The sequence below is a fragment of the Mytilus edulis genome, chromosome 8 (genome assembly GCF_963676685.1).
Source record: "Mytilus edulis chromosome 8, xbMytEdul2.2, whole genome shotgun sequence".
Classification (NCBI taxonomy): Eukaryota; Metazoa; Mollusca; class Bivalvia; order Mytilida; family Mytilidae; genus Mytilus; species Mytilus edulis.
Genome location: NC_092351.1, coordinates 58,730,795 through 58,752,164, shown reverse-complemented (window position 1 = coordinate 58,752,164; position 21,370 = coordinate 58,730,795). Strand labels below are relative to the sequence as shown.

Here is a 21,370-nt window from a genome sequence, read left to right as displayed (position 1 = left end):
TGGATCACTGGCACTTATTATGGTATTGGCCTCGTCTACATTGACATATTATAGGAGAGAAGAAAGCAAAGGAAATAACTAAAAAAACAATAAACAAGGCGGAGACAATCAAGAATATCAACAATTATAACGGTTTAACAATCTGTTATCGCGACACATTGATTGCAAAAAAATTTTGTTGATTAACACATCATAATGATGCTTCTTTATCTCTGTATTATGATAAATTCATAATAGAAATGAATCCGCCTATACATGTTTTGTGATAAAGAATAAGAATTCGCTCTTTATTGATATGTTTAAAAGTACAACCAGGATACCAGTACCAATTTTACAAAATATGCCAAAAATATGCGTTCCTGACAATTATGAATCTAGAAAAGTATATCGGAAGCAAACCTTTTATAATGTTATTGTTTAATTCTCTTTATGTAACGAAATATGTGCAATGCACAATAAAACTTCTGACAGGTAGTTGCATCATTCGTATACAAATCTGCTTATCAACACACGTAACATTATAATTTAAGATGTCAGTAACCGAACTAATGTAAGTGACGACTTATACTAAAGAAGCTAACTACTGTCTAAAATTGGTCATTGATGGTATCCTCCGAGATTATACAACGACCTAATTAGTTTAAATAAATCGTATTTGAGTTGACGGCTCTTTACAACATGTACAAAACACTGCCTTAGTGATTAAATGTTTCTGCAGAGACAATACACTGGTTAGTAATTGTACAAACCGTAAACCTTTATTTGTCAATGAAATTAAATAAATAAGTTTTCTTTACTGAAGAAGGTTTTCGTTCCTTATAAAACAGCTATCACAGAGTAGTGCCTGGTTCTACTAAGAATACCTCCAACTTGTAGATAAACTTTCCGCTAGTTGCGAACCGTAGCTCTTTTAAAAGTCCTTATGCTTTGTTTTACTATTTAAGGATTTTTCGTTCGAAATTGCGACCTAGGTTCAGATCGCCACTATTTTAAAAAACAATTTATTGTTTATCGTCTCCGTATAGCTTGTCAGTGTATATAGTTCATTTTGTTATACATTTTTCAAGGTTATAACGTATCTTTTTATGTTTAAATATTCATTTCTTTGATACTATTTTTATTTATTTCCTTTTGTTTACATTATCCGCCTTTTTATCCAGCCATATTGATTTTTTTCGTGACTTCAAAAGAAATCACTAGCTATACATGTATGTTCCGCAAATAGCCAAACAAAATTATAAGGACTGAAAGGTTACGATTCCGGAGCTACTTTATCGACAAATCGAACATAAATGTTGTTGGAATTTTTACGTACAGTTTTGTTTCTGTTTCATCAGTCTTGAATGTATAGCAAACAATAACGTTTTCAATAATAATTCTATGATATATTTGTAATAATAAATATAATGCAGGTATGATACAAATTCAGATAGAATTAAAAAAAACACATGTAAACAGATCAAAAATATACATACAAATTTATTTGCCATGTCATTTATTTGAGCACATGAAACAGAGTATTGTTTATTCACTATAAAACTTCAGATTTAATAACTTAGATGATTTATAATGTACCAAAAAGTAAAAGCTCACAGTGATTCAATCTCAAGAAACGTAATTACGTGTAATATAATGCACACTGGTTATAGCAATTTGTTTGGATATTAATTGTTTTAAAAGAGAAATGAAAAATAAAATAAAATTCAAGGACATTACAAAACATAAAATATCATTAAAACACATTTCAGTGTATCAATAAATGTTAAAAGAAAAAAAATATATATTAATTCAATGGCAAAATTTACTTGTATAACATTTACAAGTTTTTATAGCATGTATAAGGTGTACAACATATAAAATAACATAATATAATGAGTCATTAAATTCCATATGGGATGGGAACATTTGATACAACCTATACGAATAATAGGTAGATCATAAAATCATGATTGTTTTTATATAAAACGTCAACGCGAGGCCTTCTGTCTATATGAACTTTCTGAACATTTGCAGGAACAGTCCGTGTATAGTAGCAACACCATCAATTAAACATATGTCTAAGCCGAAATATCAGTTTATTCTTCCGACCTCAATCAGTTTGACCTAGAGATATTCAACATCCATTTACAACGAAAAGGACTGGTTCCAATATTCTTCTAACACAATACTTTTATTGTTATTTTCACAGCACACGATTAGGAAACGGCACACACACAGACACGTTTCAACTGAAAATAAGACAAAAAATGTATTGTGATCATATTAAATAAAACGGAGTATTCAGAATATAACATGCAACAAGATAGGAACAATTTACATGTTGAAAAAAAGAAAGGTTATGCATTTTAATGATTTGGAAGAGATTGTTTGTATTAACCTTTAAGATCGCCCAAAGAGTGACGCACGAAAAATTAAAAAGCTTCATGTCTATAATCATGATAATGAAAAGGAACTTAAACATGTTAAACAATAACAGATTTCTTTTGAATAAATAAAATTATAAACGAACTATTAGTCTGACGATGCCGACGTTGATAGTTAGTTTGGATTAATTCGTCTCTTTTTTACACTGACCATTTAAAAAAGAACCCTTGTATATTTTCTGATAAATTTAAACCAATAAAAAAGGACTTGAATAGAATGTAAAAATTTATACTAACCATGTCTTCATTTTTCTGTATCCCATCATTTTTTCATCTAAAATATAATTTTTATTTATTATCATTTACAATATGCACATATGTTGTTACACACTGAATTGCTATACAGTGTGTATATATGATATACATTTAAGTTCATTGGATCACTTATATAAAAATTCAAATCTTAGATTCATGATTGTTTTATTAGTTATTAGTGGCTTTGAAATAGCTGTCAGTTACAGCTAGTACTCTCAGATCTGTACTAAGTGTCTTTTTGTTTTTTTGGTATATACAAGTACCCGGCTACGTTCACTCTGCGTTTTTGTTAGACAATGTTATATGTATTTCTGTTTGTATCCATTTGATTCGTCTGTTTTGTTTAGTTAGTTCCTATATTAAAGTTGTACAGTTTCATCACTGTCTCAGGTTAGGCAGAGGACCCCGCTTACATGTTTAACCTCGCAATATTCTGTATGTATGTGTCTGTCCCAAGTCAACAGTCTGAAATTCGGCGGTTATCGTTGTTTATGTGTTACATATTTGTTTTTCGTTAAATTTTTTTACATAAATAAGGCCGTTTTATTTTCGTATGAATTGTTTTACATTTATTTGTCAGTTCGGGGCCTTTTATAGCTGACTGTGCAGTATGGAGTTTGCTCATTGTTAAAGGCCGTACTGTTACATATAGATGTTAATTTCTGTATCATTTGGGCTCTTGTGGAGAGTTGTCTCATTGGCAATCATACCACGTCTTCTATTTTATATTAACAACGCCTTTTAGCAACACTGTCTCGAAACATGCTCGCTCTTTCTCTCTCTCTCATTCATTGTTTCAGATATTAACATAAAAAAGGACTATACAAATATCCCATCATTATAAAGATTATATAAGAATTTTCACCCTTCTTCCTACAGTGGAAGATGGCCTGTAGGAATACTGTGCTAAGGTATGTTTATTCGGTGGTTTAAATCAGACGTGGATTTTTATAAATTATAAAGATCAGTTACAACATCTTTCACAAGATAATATATCGTTTGAATACTGACAGTGTCATATCGTATATTTCTCACGTTCGCAGGGGACAATAAAGACATACAAAACAAACAAAGGCCAAGGACCCCTGACCTGGGACAATCGCAGTTGAACTCTATTTAAAAGAAGTTCGAGTCCGATTTCAGAATAGGTCACAAAAGAAATTATTCGAGATAACAAAGATACATGCACTAACAAAGGCACACAAGCGCTCATTTACGAACCAGCTCCAGACCCAGGAATAAAATGATTGAAATCTTATGTCTTCAACATATGAAGATCAAACACATCCTTTCCTTGTGCTTTGAAATGAATTTTACCATCAACAATTGGATATGAAGTACCTTTTAAAAAGATATCCAATGTCTACATGTTGATTTATATTTAAAGAAGTCCCTGTACGGATGATACAATTTAGTAAATGTGTTGACTAGTTTGAGATATAGAAATCCCTGGTGTAATAATTATTCAGTAATACAATGTAATACGTTGATACATACACGAGCACATAAAAAAAAACATAGAAATGTAAACACCAGAAGATGGTGAAAAGAAAACGTAACCATTTAAAAAAAGCAAAATCAACAACAGGAAATGAAAAATCATCTCTTTTATAATACATTTGGTATTAAGATTTTCCGCCGTTTAATATTTAGATATGAAGATCAAAGAATGGACAGTGTTCATTGTGAATATAAGCTGAATCAACAGACAGTTCAGCAGGATAAATATCGTAACTGTACATACTAAAGTCATCTTTATTGAGAGCCAATATATATTCCACGTATCGAAAAGTGTTATTGAATTATGAAATCATAAATTGTTTCGATGAGTCTGTGTGGATTTTGGTCCCATACATTAACTTATAACAATATAAATTAAGTCTCAGTTAAAAGTCAATTGTCCTTTTTCCTTTTTGTTTTTTGGTCATTAGTGAAGGAGGCTACACATTACGGTTTCTGATTTTTTTGTGGCCAACCGACATCGGTTATTTTTAGAAATGAGCATCATCCTACCAATTAGTCGTTGAATACTTTCGATCCAAATGTAACGAAGAACGAGGGTCTAGTACCAAACACATCCCATCATTCGTTTTTTCTAACTATTATGGTTTTCTAATAGCGGAGAAAAAGACCTAATTGAGGGGTGCACAATAGATTCACATTGGAATCCCGATAACTTGACGATATACGGAATCTCAAGAGCGAACAAAAATGCTAAGACAAAAATCAAAGGCAGTAATAATAGCAAACATTTCATAGCAGGTTCAATTGACATAGTGCGGTTAAAATTTAACCTACAAAAGTTTGAACATATAAAGTCGCATTCTGACATTCTAAATACTAATTTAATTAGGTAATTTTAATAAGATTATGAGGTTAAATAATATTTGATTTAGAACAAATTTAAACTTTAAACATATTAGAATTCACCAATATAGATTAGAAAAGTCAAAGTGAAAACAACCGACTACATGATAAGAGCATTAACAGCCGTAGCCTACCGAAGGGTTTTCAACACAGTGAGAAAATCCCGCACCAAGGGGCGAGTTTTAGCTGCCTTCTTCAATGTGTACTAGTTCAATGAAAATGGACGTTACACTTAACTCAAAAACATATAAATGAAGTAAATGAAAAAATACATACAAGACGACAAAGGCCAGAGGCTCTCGACATGGGAATACAGCGTGGTTAAAAAAAAATTGTGAGCTCCCAACCCTACTCCTATACTTTCAGCCACTGTTGTATAAATAAACTCACAAAATAAGCATAGTAAAAATCATTCAAAAGCAGTCCGCACCCGATGTCAGAATAGTAAACAAAAGAAACAAAGCAAATTTACAGTTTTGTGCAGCTTTAGAAGCCATTATTTCCATTCCCGATACAGATACGGTTATGTTTTAATCATTAATGAGTCAAATCCAAAACAATTATCTTGTTAATATATACAAACAGATAGATTCGAGTATGTGTCAACGAGAGAACACCAAAAGTACACAAACAAACAAACAATAAATATTTCATAAATATCCCGTAAGAATTGATTAGTAGAATATACATTTTGTCAAATCTTTTTGTCATATACCTTTATTGACGATTAGAATTAAACTATCGTATGTGACCTACCGAAAGGCAGAGCAGGCCTAGAAACAACAGTAAAAGGAGACATTTAAGTACACTTAATATATACCTATGTTTTAATGATGTACAAAAAGAGTAATTGTCATTCTAAATGACCGAATGTAATTTATTTCGGGTTATCTTCGCGGTCAATGTTTGGGGAAACCTATTTTTACATTTAAAAAAAGCATCGGATACGGTTTTTAATTTAAACAAAAGAGAATATAAGCCCCACGACTAAATTATTGGATAGGACAATTGTATACAATGTAGAACAATAGAAAAACTCGACAGCCTTATTATGATTCAATAATTATCTTTCATATATTGCCATTTTAATTTATTGAACAAATGATTTCGTAATGAGGAGAAATTGAATATACTGAATGATGTTAGTCTCTACTTAATTTATCGACATTGACGACTTGGGTTTTCATATTTGCTTTGTTGAATAACCACTTGTACGCAATTGATTGCCAATGTATTGATGACTATCCACTATATATAGTTGACCAGTACTGAAATTTTGGTTTTCTATATTTTTTCAAGTGACATAAAAGCCATACATGAAATGGTAATATTAAAGTTCCGTATTGAAATACATACCAAATTGGAATGCAACTACAAACATCAATACTAATATCAAGCAATTCTGATCTTTCTGAAGTTGACATACATCTGAAGAAATACAGTTAAATGTATAGAAACCATAATTTAAGAGTACAATATTACTAGAAAATTTATAAGGAAATAACACAATTGTACAAAAAAAAAAAACCTAATTGTAGTACCCTACACTGTAAAAATCTTTTTGAGATAGAGCAGAGGAGATTTTTTTATTTTGAATTTATTGTTTGAAAGAAATATGTGTGGTCTCGGGACAAGTGTTAACATGCAATATTGTTCTAAAGATCATACAAAAGGGGAAACAGCAAAGAACAAATTGATCAAATGTATTTCATTGGAAATTGATTGAACCTTAGCAGGGATTTTGATTGGTTTATACATCGAAGTGGACTTAAAATGTGGCACAACAAAGAAAAAGGTGAATCTATAAATTAAATCAAGATAGGGTAAACTCTATCCACTGTCCGTTGTTTGAACCTTTTGAACACCTTCTTTACTACTATGTTTCCATATTTGAACCTGGACATGCAATTCCTCAAAATATGTCTGTCTTAACCTTTCAAATTGTGTATATTGGAAATATTGAAATCTTACCTTCGTCAGATTTATTGATAACCTTTTTCTTTTGGATTTTTGTTGACTTCGATTCATTTATCAATGAACACTTGAACATGTTAAAGTTTGTTGTAATATTAGCTGGATGCATGCAAACATAGTCTTAAACAACAAAAACTACAATAATTACATTTGTAACAATTTTCATATTACAAATTAGTTCATCAGTGCACAATAAACTAAAATTAAAGGTCAACTTGTATGTGCGTAATCTATAGTGTGTCAGTAGTCTGCAATGCGCTGAATTTTTCAATGCACTCCGGCTCAATTAAAATTGGCTTCCATGACTTACAGGCATGAAGCGAAATGTAATAAAAACAACCCGAATCAAATCATTTAAACTTAGTATCAATAAAACATTGAATCAATATACGACAATATATATTTCACATATTTCTTCGTAAATAAGGCGTTAATGTATTTCTTTCCGTTCAGTCACTTAAGATTGATAGACAAATTTCGAATCAATCATCAACAGTAATTAAACAATATTTTTACCCTTTACGTCTTTACCATGAATAGCAACATACAATTGAAAAAGTGACCTATGGTGTTAGGGATAAGGTATTTAGTAAAAGAAGTATGTAAATTAATTTTCTAGTTTATATTTTTAATTGTTATTTACTGAATTTTAACGTTTTGCCCATAATTACACTAATGTCTGATCCTCAAATCTCTAGAAATACTATCTCTTTTCTGTTTCGATCTATTTAGCTAGATTTGATATCCAGAGTCCAGATTTCAACAACTTAAACGAAGCAGTTACAAGTCTTTTATTTTTTTTTTAGATTTAACGGATATTTAACGTATGATTATCTAAAAACAATCTTATTATCTATTTTTTGAAAAACAGCTAAAAATGTATGTCTTATACTTTTAATACTTTTATAATTTGCGTCATCAAAAGATCTAACCTGCTGTAATTTGATATTCATTTTTGAATTAAAACATACAATTCAAGGGTGACGGGAAAATTGCGACCTGCATAAATAATCGCTATCAATATAGCATACTACTACATGTATTGTTTTCAGCCATTGCTATCTAAATGTAAAGTGTTGGTAATCGCTAGTAATTGCTTCATATCAAGGAACACTTCCTCATTAAACATACAGCTTATTAACCCACAACATTTTTTTAAAACCATTATTTGTTGAAGACAAAAACGAACTGGTTCATATTTACCTGGCGTTAGTACTTGATCCTTATCACATTCTTTAAAATAACAGGAACAATCTTCTTCAGAAGGCACGCATACACAATGTTTATTTGGCTGCGATACAAAATTATAACCAAATCTGTAATCACAACGACAAGTTCTATCTGATGTCGTCGGCCATCTGTCAGTACTTTCAATCTGACCTTCTTCATTGCAAGCAGATTTGAGAAAAACACACGAGTCTCCATGAGAAGAACTGTATTTGAACGGCTGGTAATGGTTCTTATCACACGGTATACCATCAAAACTTCCTCTCACAACAGTTTTGAAACCTTAAAAATTATTAACTGTTAGGTAAATATGAAGACCATACAATAATAAATAAAATATATTTTTGATGTAGGGATTTACAGTTAGTATACGATCATGAATTATATTTTCAAAGGCAAAAAAGTACACGTGTTATCGACATAAAAATTGAGTTACAATACTTCTTTCGGTGGTTTTATCTCATCTTTAACCAATCATGTCAATATCACGAACATATTGAAAATACAATTCGTCAAGGGGTCATTGTTTTAAGCATTTTGTAATTTTTACCTCAAAATTGTAATAAAAAAAATGTTATAAAAAAACAACGACTTGACATGTGACAAAACAAAAAAAAACCGTCAAGCTGATTTGATAGACAACAATCAGTGTCTGGATACTTCACAGTCGCCATTAAACTGGACAGTGATTATAAGCATTGATAACTTCTCAAAAACTCTAAAGATCCAATTTCGTTCAGCTATGCCTTGACTCCCAACTTCATCAATGGACATTGTAGGCGGATACAATATATTTTGTGTGAGCCTTGTGCTACTATTATATTTATCTCTATTTACAATTGCTTTCTATCTTTTATAGCTTGTTGCTTAAAACACAAAAATATGTGAAATTCGTCATGTAACGGCAATAACTTGTTTATAATGAGAGAACTGACAATTTCATGTTGATAACATACTAGTAGATGTTGTCTTTCTGATACTTTTTGCTTTCTAAATTATTTCGAAGGATGATAGACACACATACACAAATTTGATAGATATTATTCTTAAAAAGCAATTTGTCCGAAATAGAGTAGACTGACGATTTTAGACTTGATTGTTTATTTTAAGTTTTTGTGTTGTTGACCGTTATAGCAATGCATATATATATACATATATATATATAAAGGCAACAGTAGTATACCGCTGTTCAAACTCATAAATCCATGGACAAAAAACAAAATCGGGGTAACAAACTAAAACTGAGGGTAACGCATTAAATATAAGAGGACAACATCGACACAACACTACAATGTAACACACACAGAAACGGACCAAACATCAGACAAAATCCCACGAGAATAACAAATATAACATCAAAACCAAATTCATGAATTTGGGATAGACAAGTACCGTTTATCGCAATGTGAATTTACACTAAAAAATAAGAGAAAACAAACGACGCAACGTTAAAATGTAACACACACAGAAACGAACTATAATATAACAATGGCCATATTCCTGACTTGGTACAGGACATTTTTAAAGGAAAAAATGGTGGGTTGAACCTGGTTTTATTTGGCATGCCAAACCTATAACATTGTACAACATTGACTGTTCTATGATTTGTTTCTTCTGAAAATCAGTTTTCAAAATAATAGACAAAACTTGTCATTATAATTTATTTTAAGCCACGTCGACCATTTGTATTGCCTTTTCTTTTAAAGAGAGAATTTCAATTGTATAGTAAGTATTTTAATTGCTTTCATCCACATAAAATTTGTTCAAAGCATTACGTTAACGATACACGTACCTTCTTGTTGAATTTCGTCTGTTTTGTTGCAAAATTCCGTATACGTTTGTTTATTCATATCAAAGAAACACATATACTTTGATGATTTTTTACAGATCTCCGCTCTAAATGTCATCTGTATCACGTCTTTAGGACAAGTAAATTCAAAACAGGAACAATGTGAAAACAGTAAACTTATTGACATCTGAAACGAAACATGTATTCCAGATTATTTATGTTTTTGTTTCGATCGTCAACATATTACATGTTACTTATTTTCGACAGGATTTACTTTGATATGAACAAAGGAAAATGTTTAGACATTTTTCAAGCAATGCTCGGGTATTCTTAAACTTAAGGTCAACGTATAAACATAACTAATAAAGAATAATTTGGTGGTAAAGTATTATCATCCTCTGCATGACACATTTTAACAAAGTACACATGAGAAAGACCTTTTTTGTTAAAATATGTTACGCAAACAAATATGACAGACATCAATTGATTAAACAACTAAGAAATGCTGAACTCTAAGGTAAATTAAAAAATGGGATATCCATACAAACTGACACAATCAAATTTTATCAGAACGAGTTAACATTTCTGTCTTATTGATGACTTTGGAGAGATCTTTTCCTCTGAAAAGAGGGGATAAAACCTTTTCTTTATATCTATTTGTACGATGTTCAATACAAATTTGGTAACAATACCTAAAAACTGACATATCATGAAAATGTCTCAATAACAATCACAATTTTTTAAATATAGATCGCAAATAGCTAATAAAATAAAACAAACTCATAAAAAAGACGCAAACAATAAAGATGTTCAAGTTGAAAGTAAATTTGACTAAGAGGTCCGAGACCACAACTTTCGTCTCTTATTTTTCGTTCTCCACAAATATAGTCCCTAGTGTTGACAGTGGGTTACATGCCAATACTTTTTGATACCCCCTCCAAATTTATTTCTCCATGTTTTATGCCTGAAATGGCAAGTAGGGGTTTAAATTACACTGTACAAACCTTTGGGTCTAGAATTTTAAAGGAAAGTAGTGATTTAGTCCAGTTGAAAAAGGTTAAAAACTAGCACTTCGGAAGCTGTCAAAAGATTTCCAAGACGCCCTACACATAAATGTCCATATTTTGAGTTAGAGCCGATGAGGTTTTCTATAATTTTGATTTATTTGTCCCAAAAGTAATACAACACAATGCAAACATTTCATTGAGAAAGCGCAAGTAGGATTTTTTTCAATTTTCATTTATGTTCTAAGATAAATTCACTACGAAATAATTGTGGTCTCGGACCAAGATGATAACAAACATGCTATTGTACGTAGTTTATTGTATAATTACATTGGCACTGATAGAACAGTTTTTTGTACCTTTTGCTGCGTGAGTAACGTCCTCCTTGTTTCACCTCGATAGCGAAATCTATCAATATCGATTTACGCCAAAAAAAAAAAAAAAAAAAAAGCACGAAAACAAACTAAGGAAAATTGAAAAGCAAATAAAGTGACACACAATTTTATCACAAGGATCTTTAACTTTTGGCTATCACGGAGTTTTGCATAAGCCTCGTAATATGTAACTGTTATGTCTTATTACTTTCCGATATGTATTTGGAGAAAAAAGATGAGATGTTATTTGGCAAAACCCTGGCGAATTAATGTTAAACATAGACACTGTTTCAGATGTATGTTCTTGAATATCTTTGCGAATTTTGTACTCCATATGTTACATATGTTAGTGAAGTTAATATATTGCTACTTCAAAATTGAAATCGAAGGTCATCGATTCTTGTACTTACAGTTGTTGTTCGAGGTAAATGTTTAAAATTTAGGCGACAGTCTGAATCAAAGTGTAAAAGTTTTGATAAACACATGTTTTCAGTAAAACCAAACAAAATATTCAAACGTCGTCTGTACGGTCATTAATGCGTTAGGGAGTTCTCTGCCATGTACACATATTAAAGATCTTGCATACACTTGTAGCTTATCATTAACTGTTCTGACCATTTTAATATACAGTTTTTGATTAAATAGAAAAACACATTTGCATTATATCAAAGTCGTTTAATAAGGGACTTCCCCCTTAAACTGAAACTAGGTTATTTTGGTGCAAACATATGGAAGATGTTAGAAAAGTAAGTAGTTTAGCTCCAGTCTATATCATTTGATAAATTCTGACATATGCATGTAATACAATGAGAATTGAAATGGTACATGTGTTAAAGAAACAACAACGTGACCAAAAGTCTGAAAACAGCCTAAAGTTAGACACATCGACTCCCTGAAAGAAAACGCGTATTGACAAATCAAACCCAATTTGTAACAAACATTTCATCTATGCATTCCATTACCCCCCCCCAAAAAAAAAAAAAAAACCAGTGTTACTTAAGATAGCCAGGATGAGCACGAAATGTGATACAGGTTTTGGCAATCATGCACGTAGCATTAACCTTCTGATTTTGATTATATATGATAAAATAAAATCAAAATGATATGACATGTTTTAGTGGCTTGTTTTTGGACTTTTGATATACTGCATAGCTCCCTGTGTATATAAGCTTATTACTAATTAATTTCAATTCGAATATTCTATAACACACAATGGAATCTTTGAGACAAGCAATTAAATATAGAGTACTATACACAATTGATAACACACCCAGAATATTTAAAGTTGAATATGCGTGTATATTTACTGAGAACTAGTACAAACATGACTCATTGTCAACAAAAGACAAGCCATTTCAGCGATTCATATTGATATACCAAAGCAGTGGTCAGGCATTATTTTATCACAGAGGGTATATTGATTTAAGATTTCATTTCAAATTCATACCTAAAATCTATTCTAGAAGTACTACATGTACTACTACATCTGCAAAATCTGAGATAATGACACTTTTCTAGTTTTACCAAAACCAGTTGCTCTTTTTAAAATTAGAATAATTTCATCTACGTTAACAGGTGATTTTATCTCAGACATGAACAGTTATTCTAATACGTAGCATACACCAAACATTTAAATCAGTGCTGTTTTTGAACCTATATTAACTTTAACCTTAACCTTTTCATTATATATTTTTAATTTATGAACATAATTTCTATGCATATCATCTTATCGAGGGATGACGCAAAGTTGATTTGAGACTTCATACGTAATTCTAACACTTTAAAATTTAGAATTAGAATGAGGAATATGTCAAATAGAAAACAATCCAACCAAAGAGCAGACAACCACCAAAGACTAACAATATGTCTGCAACACAGTGAGAAAATCCCCCATAGATGTTGGTCCCCAGCTGTCCCCTAAACAAAATTGTGAAAATTAAACTCCAAGACTAATAAATGACTAAAAATAAATTACTTACAAGACTAACAAAGACCAGAGGCTCCAAACGGGGTTAAACATTTTTTTTGAGATCTCAATCCTCTCCTAATACCTCTAGACAAGGTTGAATAAAGAAACACTTTGTTTTTGTGTCATTGACAACCAATAACAATTCTGTAATCAATGCATGTATTGAATACAATCAGTTAAACTGTTAAGTCATAATAGTGACTAATATTCCCACGAAAAGTACCTCAACACGAAACGAAACTTCGATTGAATTCAAAAACTCTATTTTACTTATCAGTTAAACATCTTACGTACACAATTGTACATGTAAGTTTTAAAAAATGTGATTCTCATACATCAATGTGATGGAGTAACTATATAATTCATTTTTAATTGTGTTGATTAATTAAGATCAAGTTGAAAATACCGAAAGCTTTTATAATAAATGAATTTATCTAACTATTCCATTCACGCAAAGATTTTAAAGAAAATGTCCTTGTATGGAGGACATTTCTTTTTGAAAATAAATAAAATATATCCATGGAGAAAGTAACAAAAATTGTAAAGATAACGGTACCAAACAAATTGTATGAAAAAAAAAGAAAATGAAGACTTTGAACACTATCGAAAATATAAATGACATTATATGATCAAGATTATTAACATAAACAGCGAAGACATTATCCGCCACTCCACCAACAAATAGAAAAATGGAAAATACAATTAGAAGAGATATCGATTAGTATATATGGTTATACGTTATGTTTACGCAAACTCCGAACGGAATATCAAAACATGAAATTAAAATAAACTTTGTAACCCGTGTTTAAGCTGATATATGTTTATTTTTTTGAGATTTGGGGTTGAGCTTGAATATTTGAGGGATTCTCTGTGAATTTTCCTCGATGTTTTTATAACCCTCGATAACAATTACATTGAGAAGTTTCTATCAAATTTGGTTGGATATAGTAAAACACTCCTTGTTTAAAACTCGTTTTCTATAATGTGACGTGTATTATTGAGGGCCTTATCGTTATTGGATGAAGTTTTTTGGCATACATTTTACTCCTTTTAACTTATGCAACAAAATTAGCTTATATGTGTAATACATATATTCAAATGAACAGTAGTGATTTTTAGAGTAAAGAAAAGTTTAGATAACATGATTCATTTGAACAATCAATGAAATGACAGATATATATATACTAGTATTTTAAGTTGTCAAAATATATTCAAACGATTATCTTTTATATTAGTTGAATAAAAACGATTTAGTTTATTACTTACTCTGATGACGAAGGATTTCATCTTATCCAAATAACTTGAGCACCACGTCAAATCTCAAATAATGAAAATCAACATAATGATTGTAACTATGATTAAGATCATTGACAAATTTAAATACATATATAAGTACTACAAGTCAGATTTAAATCACGACTAAATTTAGAAAAAAGGGTTTTTATCGTTTCATTTTAGACACTCTTCTGTAGTATCATAAAAATGTAATTTAACAAATAATTAGAACACTTCTTTTATTATCTTTACATACATTTACAATTTAAAAAAGTAATAGCCTTGTACGTTGTAATACAAATATATTTAAAAAAAATGGTTTTTTTTATCACTATTTTTAGTAACAAAACAAACATTAGTCACAATAAGCAAAACGTAATAAAACCTTTATATACTCGTTTTTCTTGTGTGTATTTGTGTAAAACTGACAGTCGAAATTCTGTTTCTAAATATGTTTTATGTTTTTTCCGTAGTGTATATGCATGTAATATTTGCCACTGAACTACACCAACAATTGATAAACCATGTAAGCATCCTAATCCAAATAACCAATAAATAACTTATATCCGAAAATCACACGAGTCCCCACATGATAATCTGTGTATCTAATTATAGTTCAATAGTCGAAGTGAAATCATGTATAATTTAATATATTAAATGTTATATCCAACAGTGATGCTGGTTTCAATGTTGCTTTAACCATAAGTCTAATGTTATGCAGTTTGCTATACACGTGTAATAGCACAATATAATTTGTGAGGAATTTGACACTGCAGACTCTGTAATAATCATTTTATTCCCATAATCAATCGATCAGTTAGTGTGAGAATATTCGCAGGACATCAAACTATGAAATTATTGTGTGTCGATATGCTCATTAGTTTCACTGTTTTAAATTTTTACATCTGATAAAAATCTGAGGTCAAATGTGTTAACGGTTCCTGTTTGGTGAATGTTATCTTAGTGTAGTGTCAGTATACTGTAGATTCAATAATAACTTTGTCATGGAACCATTGCTACTTAACGAAAAGTTTTTAATGTAATATATTTATTATGAAAATTACACTAAATTAAATGAAAACGTATATCCTGTACTAAACATATAAAACATATCAAATTGTTTGGCCTTGGGAAATCACTCAACTATCTGACGAATAATTTTGCTTCAGGACTTTGTCAGGAAGCGATTCTTTTGTGGAAAGAACACCAGACGACAAGCCACTACGCTCAACTTAAACAACACAACTGACAAAAGAATGACAAAGCGAAGCTTTATCTGACGGCAGTGGACCAGCCCCTGCGTGACGATGGGCTACAATGTTTTAAGATGTTGAGTTGAGGTTGGTGATGTTAATGAAAAATGCTTGGAAAATGATGAAAAATATGAATGATAAGTGAAATATTTGAAAAGGTGCCAAGAAATCTGACGAAATAATGATTAGAAATCAGATGAGTCTGAGTGACCCCCAAGTATTTAGAATAAGGAATCCCCCGGGACCAACTTCAATAAGTCAACGAATTACACAATAATAAGGTAAATAAAAGAAACAAAATATACATATTAGGCAAGCATGCAGTTCTACTGTCAATACATTCGCAGTTTTAATCAATGATTAATAGATTCAGCAAGTTGCTGTTGTGCACGCTTGGTTGAGTTCGAATATAACGCACATAGCAATTTGAAGACCAACGACCTAACATTTTAATCATGTGATCTTCTATGTTAGCTTGACCAGCTGCGGTGCCAGCACCTATCCTAAATGAATGACCTGAAAAGTTTTTAGGATTATAACCGCATAACTCTAGAACATGTCTGATTTTTGTTATAAAGAATTATCTTTACATAGCTAAATTGCCAATTGATACAAAAAGAGGGTCAGTGTTTTGATAAGACGATATACACGTTTTCCTGATCTCTAAATATCTTTTAAAAACACGATAAGGGCAAATATGGCTATTAATTTTGTGTAACTGAATATCTATACCCTTACGGAATGGATCAGTTTTGGACTGTTTCAAGTGCAGGTTAGCAATATTGTCTGTGAATGAAATGTCTGATATACATAAAGTTATTGCCGGTTCGAAATATTTGGATTTGATAACAGTTATTTATCCGCACCGGAGGAAGCCAAAGAAACAAATCGCGCTAGCTGTTTCAATCATGAGGTCAATGAACTTTGAAAAAACTCCCTTTCGTAATCTCTTTATAATTTGGTTAAAAATATCAAAAGTGAGTGGTAGCCTTATTCTTTTGTTTTGATTTTGAAATCGTTTAACAGAATTTAACATCAATGTAAGCCTTGGCAATGGTTTGCCGTTATATAGTTCGAATGGATCACTACAATTTTCCTTCAAATAGTTGTACCTGATTCCACATAGATAAAGTTTAATGGTAGAATAATGAAGTTTCAGAACTGTTTGACAATGAGCAACACAATTTATGAGGATTTTTTTCCGAAACTGGGGTCAAGTTATTTGTAAATGTCACATTATCTAACAGTAAATATCTCTTCAAATGCATGAAACCAATATCATACGCGTCCTTAGTCCTTTTGGATATCGATGTTGTCCATAGTTGTTCGACAGTTTGTTTTAACACCATATTACATCTGAGATTTTGGGACACGGTTCCGGAAAAGTGTCTGCATCTGGTGCCAGGGTTCTGAATCGTTGTATCCTGTATTATTTGTTTTTGTAATCCTGTAGAAACTATGTCTACATTGGGAAAATCCTCAGAACGAACTCCTGTTCTATTTAATCCATGATGTAACGCATCCGGTGTGTTTTGTAACGGTGCCGTATTGCTGGAATTGTACCATTGATGTAGATTTTATGGTTTGCTATTATCATACAACTTCTCTGTCATCAGGGTATCGACAGATTTCTGAAGGCCGTTCACACATTGTGACATAGTGTTAAAAGCAGCCACCAATATATTACTGTTGACATTTTCCGTAGCAGAAGTATGCTCAATACTTTCGCGGTTTTGAGTCTCTGTTGAAGCAGTTAGATTATCAGATGAAAAACTGTCTGTTTCACTTAAAGTATTTTCGACGGTTTCTACGCGATCATCACATTTGTTTACAATGTTTTCTGTATACAGAGATTTAACCACGTTTAAAGTAAGATTCGGAGGCACTTTGAAACCAATTTTAGACAGTTCGTCCACCATTTTGGTTTTGGTTTTCTCAGAATTAGTTTTTGTAACATCAATTTCGGTACTATATGGTTGAAAACGGGATTTTCGTTTCATTGGATTCCGTTTTTTACTATGGAGGCATAACTTATATAAACATTGTTTTGAGAATAAGTTTTAAAAGCTGTTGCCACAAGGAGCAATTACTAAGACTGTGATTGAACTTGTGTTTCACGTGACACATATATTGTAAAACTTCAAGCACGCAACTTTATGTAACCTATATTTATATTATGACCTCTTAGCCGATATTTAATGTCGAGTAACGGGTTATGAAGAAACGGGTTAAGAAAAGTTATCAGCACCATTAAACTGCTGGTAATAATCAACTCGTCTATAAACCATGATTATACAATTCTATAATCTATCAATAACAACTAGAGGCTCTAACAACACAATAATATATCACTGTTCAACTAAAATACATTGCAATCATCTATTCCATAACGTTTGTTATTAACAAATGTTTAGGCTAATGGCATATTTGAATAATTTGAATCTATTTCTTCCTGTGCCTGGCATAATGCCTGCTTCGGATCATGAAGTTTTTTTGTAAGCGTTCTTAAACGTGCAAACAGAATGGTATTTATCGTATAAAATTAACATTTTGCAGAAAAAAAAGGAAAAAACAAATGTTCACCGTTAACAAAATTAATTTTAAATCATATTGTGCCGCCTAATAACTAAGTAAAAACATGTATATAAAATACAGCAATTTGTCAATACTAGACATCTAAACACGAACTATGTTCATGATATTTGTATAGATTACACTATGTACGTTAAACTTTGTAATTTTCGTGTCTAAAAATAACATTTGGGTTTTTAATACTAATCCCCGATGATTCAAACATTTAAACAACTATAAATTCAAAATTTGTAATAACAACAAATCATTCTGTTTGAACTTCTGCGATCAGCTAATATTTGTTGATACACCTAATATACATATATTTGACATGTTTTCGTCAATTCTTATGATACTCTATTCCAGAATTTTTGAAGAGTCAAAATCAATTATTTACTTGCTAATACCAAACAAATCTAAATTTGTTCTATATCATAGCTACTATCATTCTGACGGGTATCAACTTGAGACACATTATTCACACCCTGGAGTTTTTCAATACAATCAACAACAGCAGGAGTCTCTAAAGCAAGTATATCGGGCTCTGTGGCCTCTACATTTGTGTGACATGTGGCCTGTCATGACATAATTGGTTGGTAATATCCTGGTTCCTGATTGGCGAATTTTAACATGCAAATGATATTTTTTTTACATTTCTTTTATATAATATAAAATGATCTTATCTACGGCCGCATGAATGTTCGATGCTTTTCCCGAAGTTACAACTGGTCGATTCATGTTCACAGAATCACCGATGATTTCCTTACAATATGTTGTTTTCTTTCATTGATAATTTCACGGTAACTTCTCGGATTTTCACAGATTTTCAATAAACGAATTATATTATTAAGGCAAGTTACGGCTAGAGTAAAATAATCAAAATAAGAATCTAACAATGATCTATGATATCTTTCGCGCGTTTAAGAAAACAACGTGTCAAATGAGTACGCTTGGCAAAATAATAAGCTGCAGTTGATATCATTAGTTCGTTCTAATCGTTAAACTGTTGTTTTTCCATCTGAAATACTACAACTTTCGAAAACAATGTTCAATGTATAGTTTATTCCGCTGTCAGCTTGTTTTTACAAATAACATGACGGCAAAACATTCTTTTTAAAGGCGTCTGCTACGTTAAGAGTGACAATGTCTAGTTGTCAATACATCTTAAAAAAATGTACAGCAACGTTCGCTAACAAAGTTCGATAGATAGTTAAGTCCTCTTGCTTTCTGTTAAAATATTGCTAAAATGACAACACTTAGTGACACAAATATAGCACTCAGAAACGCAAGAACACTCAGGCCAGAGAAATGCACAAATAAATAATATTAATGTCTTTACAACAAGTTAATTGTAGAAAAACAAGAAATATATTCAATTAACGATAGCATAGGACATCACACGCAGTGTATTATTTTTGTGACAAATGCTCGAACATAACGTAACAATTAAGATATGTAAACACCATACGACGGAACATTTTGAATTTGCCTTAGCACAGCTCCAAGTGTAAACAAACAAGCATCAGTATAGAGACAGAACGAGAGGCCGTAATGAGTGTATCAACAGCTTTTAGGGACTGTCCAGTCCAAATACATTAAATAACTTCTCTCATTAACGGATAAAGAGGTGACGCAATGTCCGAAAGGTTCTTCATAAAACAGGGATAGAAGTAGATAATTTCTGTAAGTCCTACGTGTGTAACGAGTGGTCGAAATTAGCGCTGGTCCGGTGATCCGGGACCAGTAGAATGTGTGTCGGACCAGTAGATTTTGTCAGCTGGTGGTCCGGCGGACCAGTAGAAATTTGTCAAGAAAAATCACTGATTGCATCGCAATCTCCGTTTGTTTACAAAACAATTAACCTGTGAAATCAAATACATGGTACTAGGGGGTATTACAATTGATCAAGTTAATCAATATCTTGGGTGAGCGTCCTTCACAACAATATAAAATGTAGAAATGTTTGGAAGGTGTTAAACCGCCGGACAAAAACAAATAAAAGAAGTGAAAATCAAAAGGAAGATCGAAATAAAGAATATGAAATTGACAAAAGATCGCGAATGGTTGAATTATATAGTAGATCGGAATTTAATGAACTGTACAACATGTGAAAAACTTGCAGTGACAGACCCTTCCTGCTCATTCTGCTGATGTAGAAAGGGGAGTTTCTGAGATGAAACTTGTAAAGAACGATTGGCGATCGAAATTGCGTCCAACTGTTTTGTCAGATCTTGTATTCATTATCTTCACACTGAAGATATAGCATCATTTGATCCGGTGCAGGAATGTGGAATATTTCAGGACAGCGCTCCAGACGACCCAGTCAGACACCCTGTGGTCGTAGTGAGGATTGCGTTGACGTGGAAGACAATATATTAATGTTGATATTTTTTCTGTCCTTGATCCTGATTTTGATAAAGAAAATCATTGAGATTATCAAAGCCTTTCTCAAAATCAGAATCAAGACTATCCCTTTGTTCCTGTCTAACTTATGTAAATGAAAGCATAAACAAAAAAAAATAAACATCTATCATTCATATTAGTGTTTGTCAAATGAATATCATTTTTGCAGGAGCAGTAGATTTGGAGCCGCACCAGTAGAGTTTTCAGTCCACGGGTCAGGCTGGATAGTACGCATAAAAGCTTAAATTCAACCCCTGCCGGTGTAACACCACTAATTCGGGCCCGTCCAGAAAGCACATACCAGTAAGTAGTACATATTTAACACAAAATAGTTCCTACACAAGAGTGTAACTTTCAAAATATGTAGAATGTTTTTGTACATCCGAATTTTCAGGAACCAGTTCTTTCTTATATGCCATTAAAGGCATGTTGATTTTTTTCAGTACAAGACACCATAAAGTGTTGCTTTGAAATGCAATGGTTGCC

General features: G+C 31.6%; 1 protein-coding gene across 1 annotated transcript; it reads right to left on the bottom strand.

Moving 5' to 3' along the window:
* Window positions 1-2,224: 2,224 nt before the first annotated feature.
* LOC139484222 (uncharacterized) lies at window positions 2,225-14,723 on the bottom strand. The gene is made up of 7 exons (XM_071267956.1): window positions 14,649-14,723; window positions 10,039-10,222; window positions 8,223-8,528; window positions 7,017-7,139; window positions 6,402-6,473; window positions 2,661-2,697; window positions 2,225-2,228 (listed from the first exon to the last, which is right to left on the bottom strand). The coding sequence occupies exons 1-7, from the start codon at window positions 14,667-14,669 to the stop codon at window positions 2,225-2,227; spliced, it is 747 nt and encodes a 248-aa protein (XP_071124057.1). The 5' UTR covers window positions 14,670-14,723.
* Between the last annotated feature and the right edge of the window lie 6,647 nt (window positions 14,724-21,370).

What these genes read in the sequence shown, in the direction of transcription:
- LOC139484222 (XM_071267956.1), bottom strand. Translation starts at nt 14,669, where the DNA reads ATGAAATCCTTCGTCATCAGA. An exon ending in AGACGAAATTCAACAAGAAG is followed by an intron (nt 8,529 to 10,038) that starts GTACGTGTATCG and finishes ATAATTTTTAAG; the next exon opens with GTTTCAAAACTGTTGTGAGA. An exon ending in TATCAATAAATCTGACGAAG is followed by an intron (nt 6,474 to 7,016) that starts GTAAGATTTCAA and finishes GTATTTCTTCAG; the next exon opens with ATGTATGTCAACTTCAGAAA.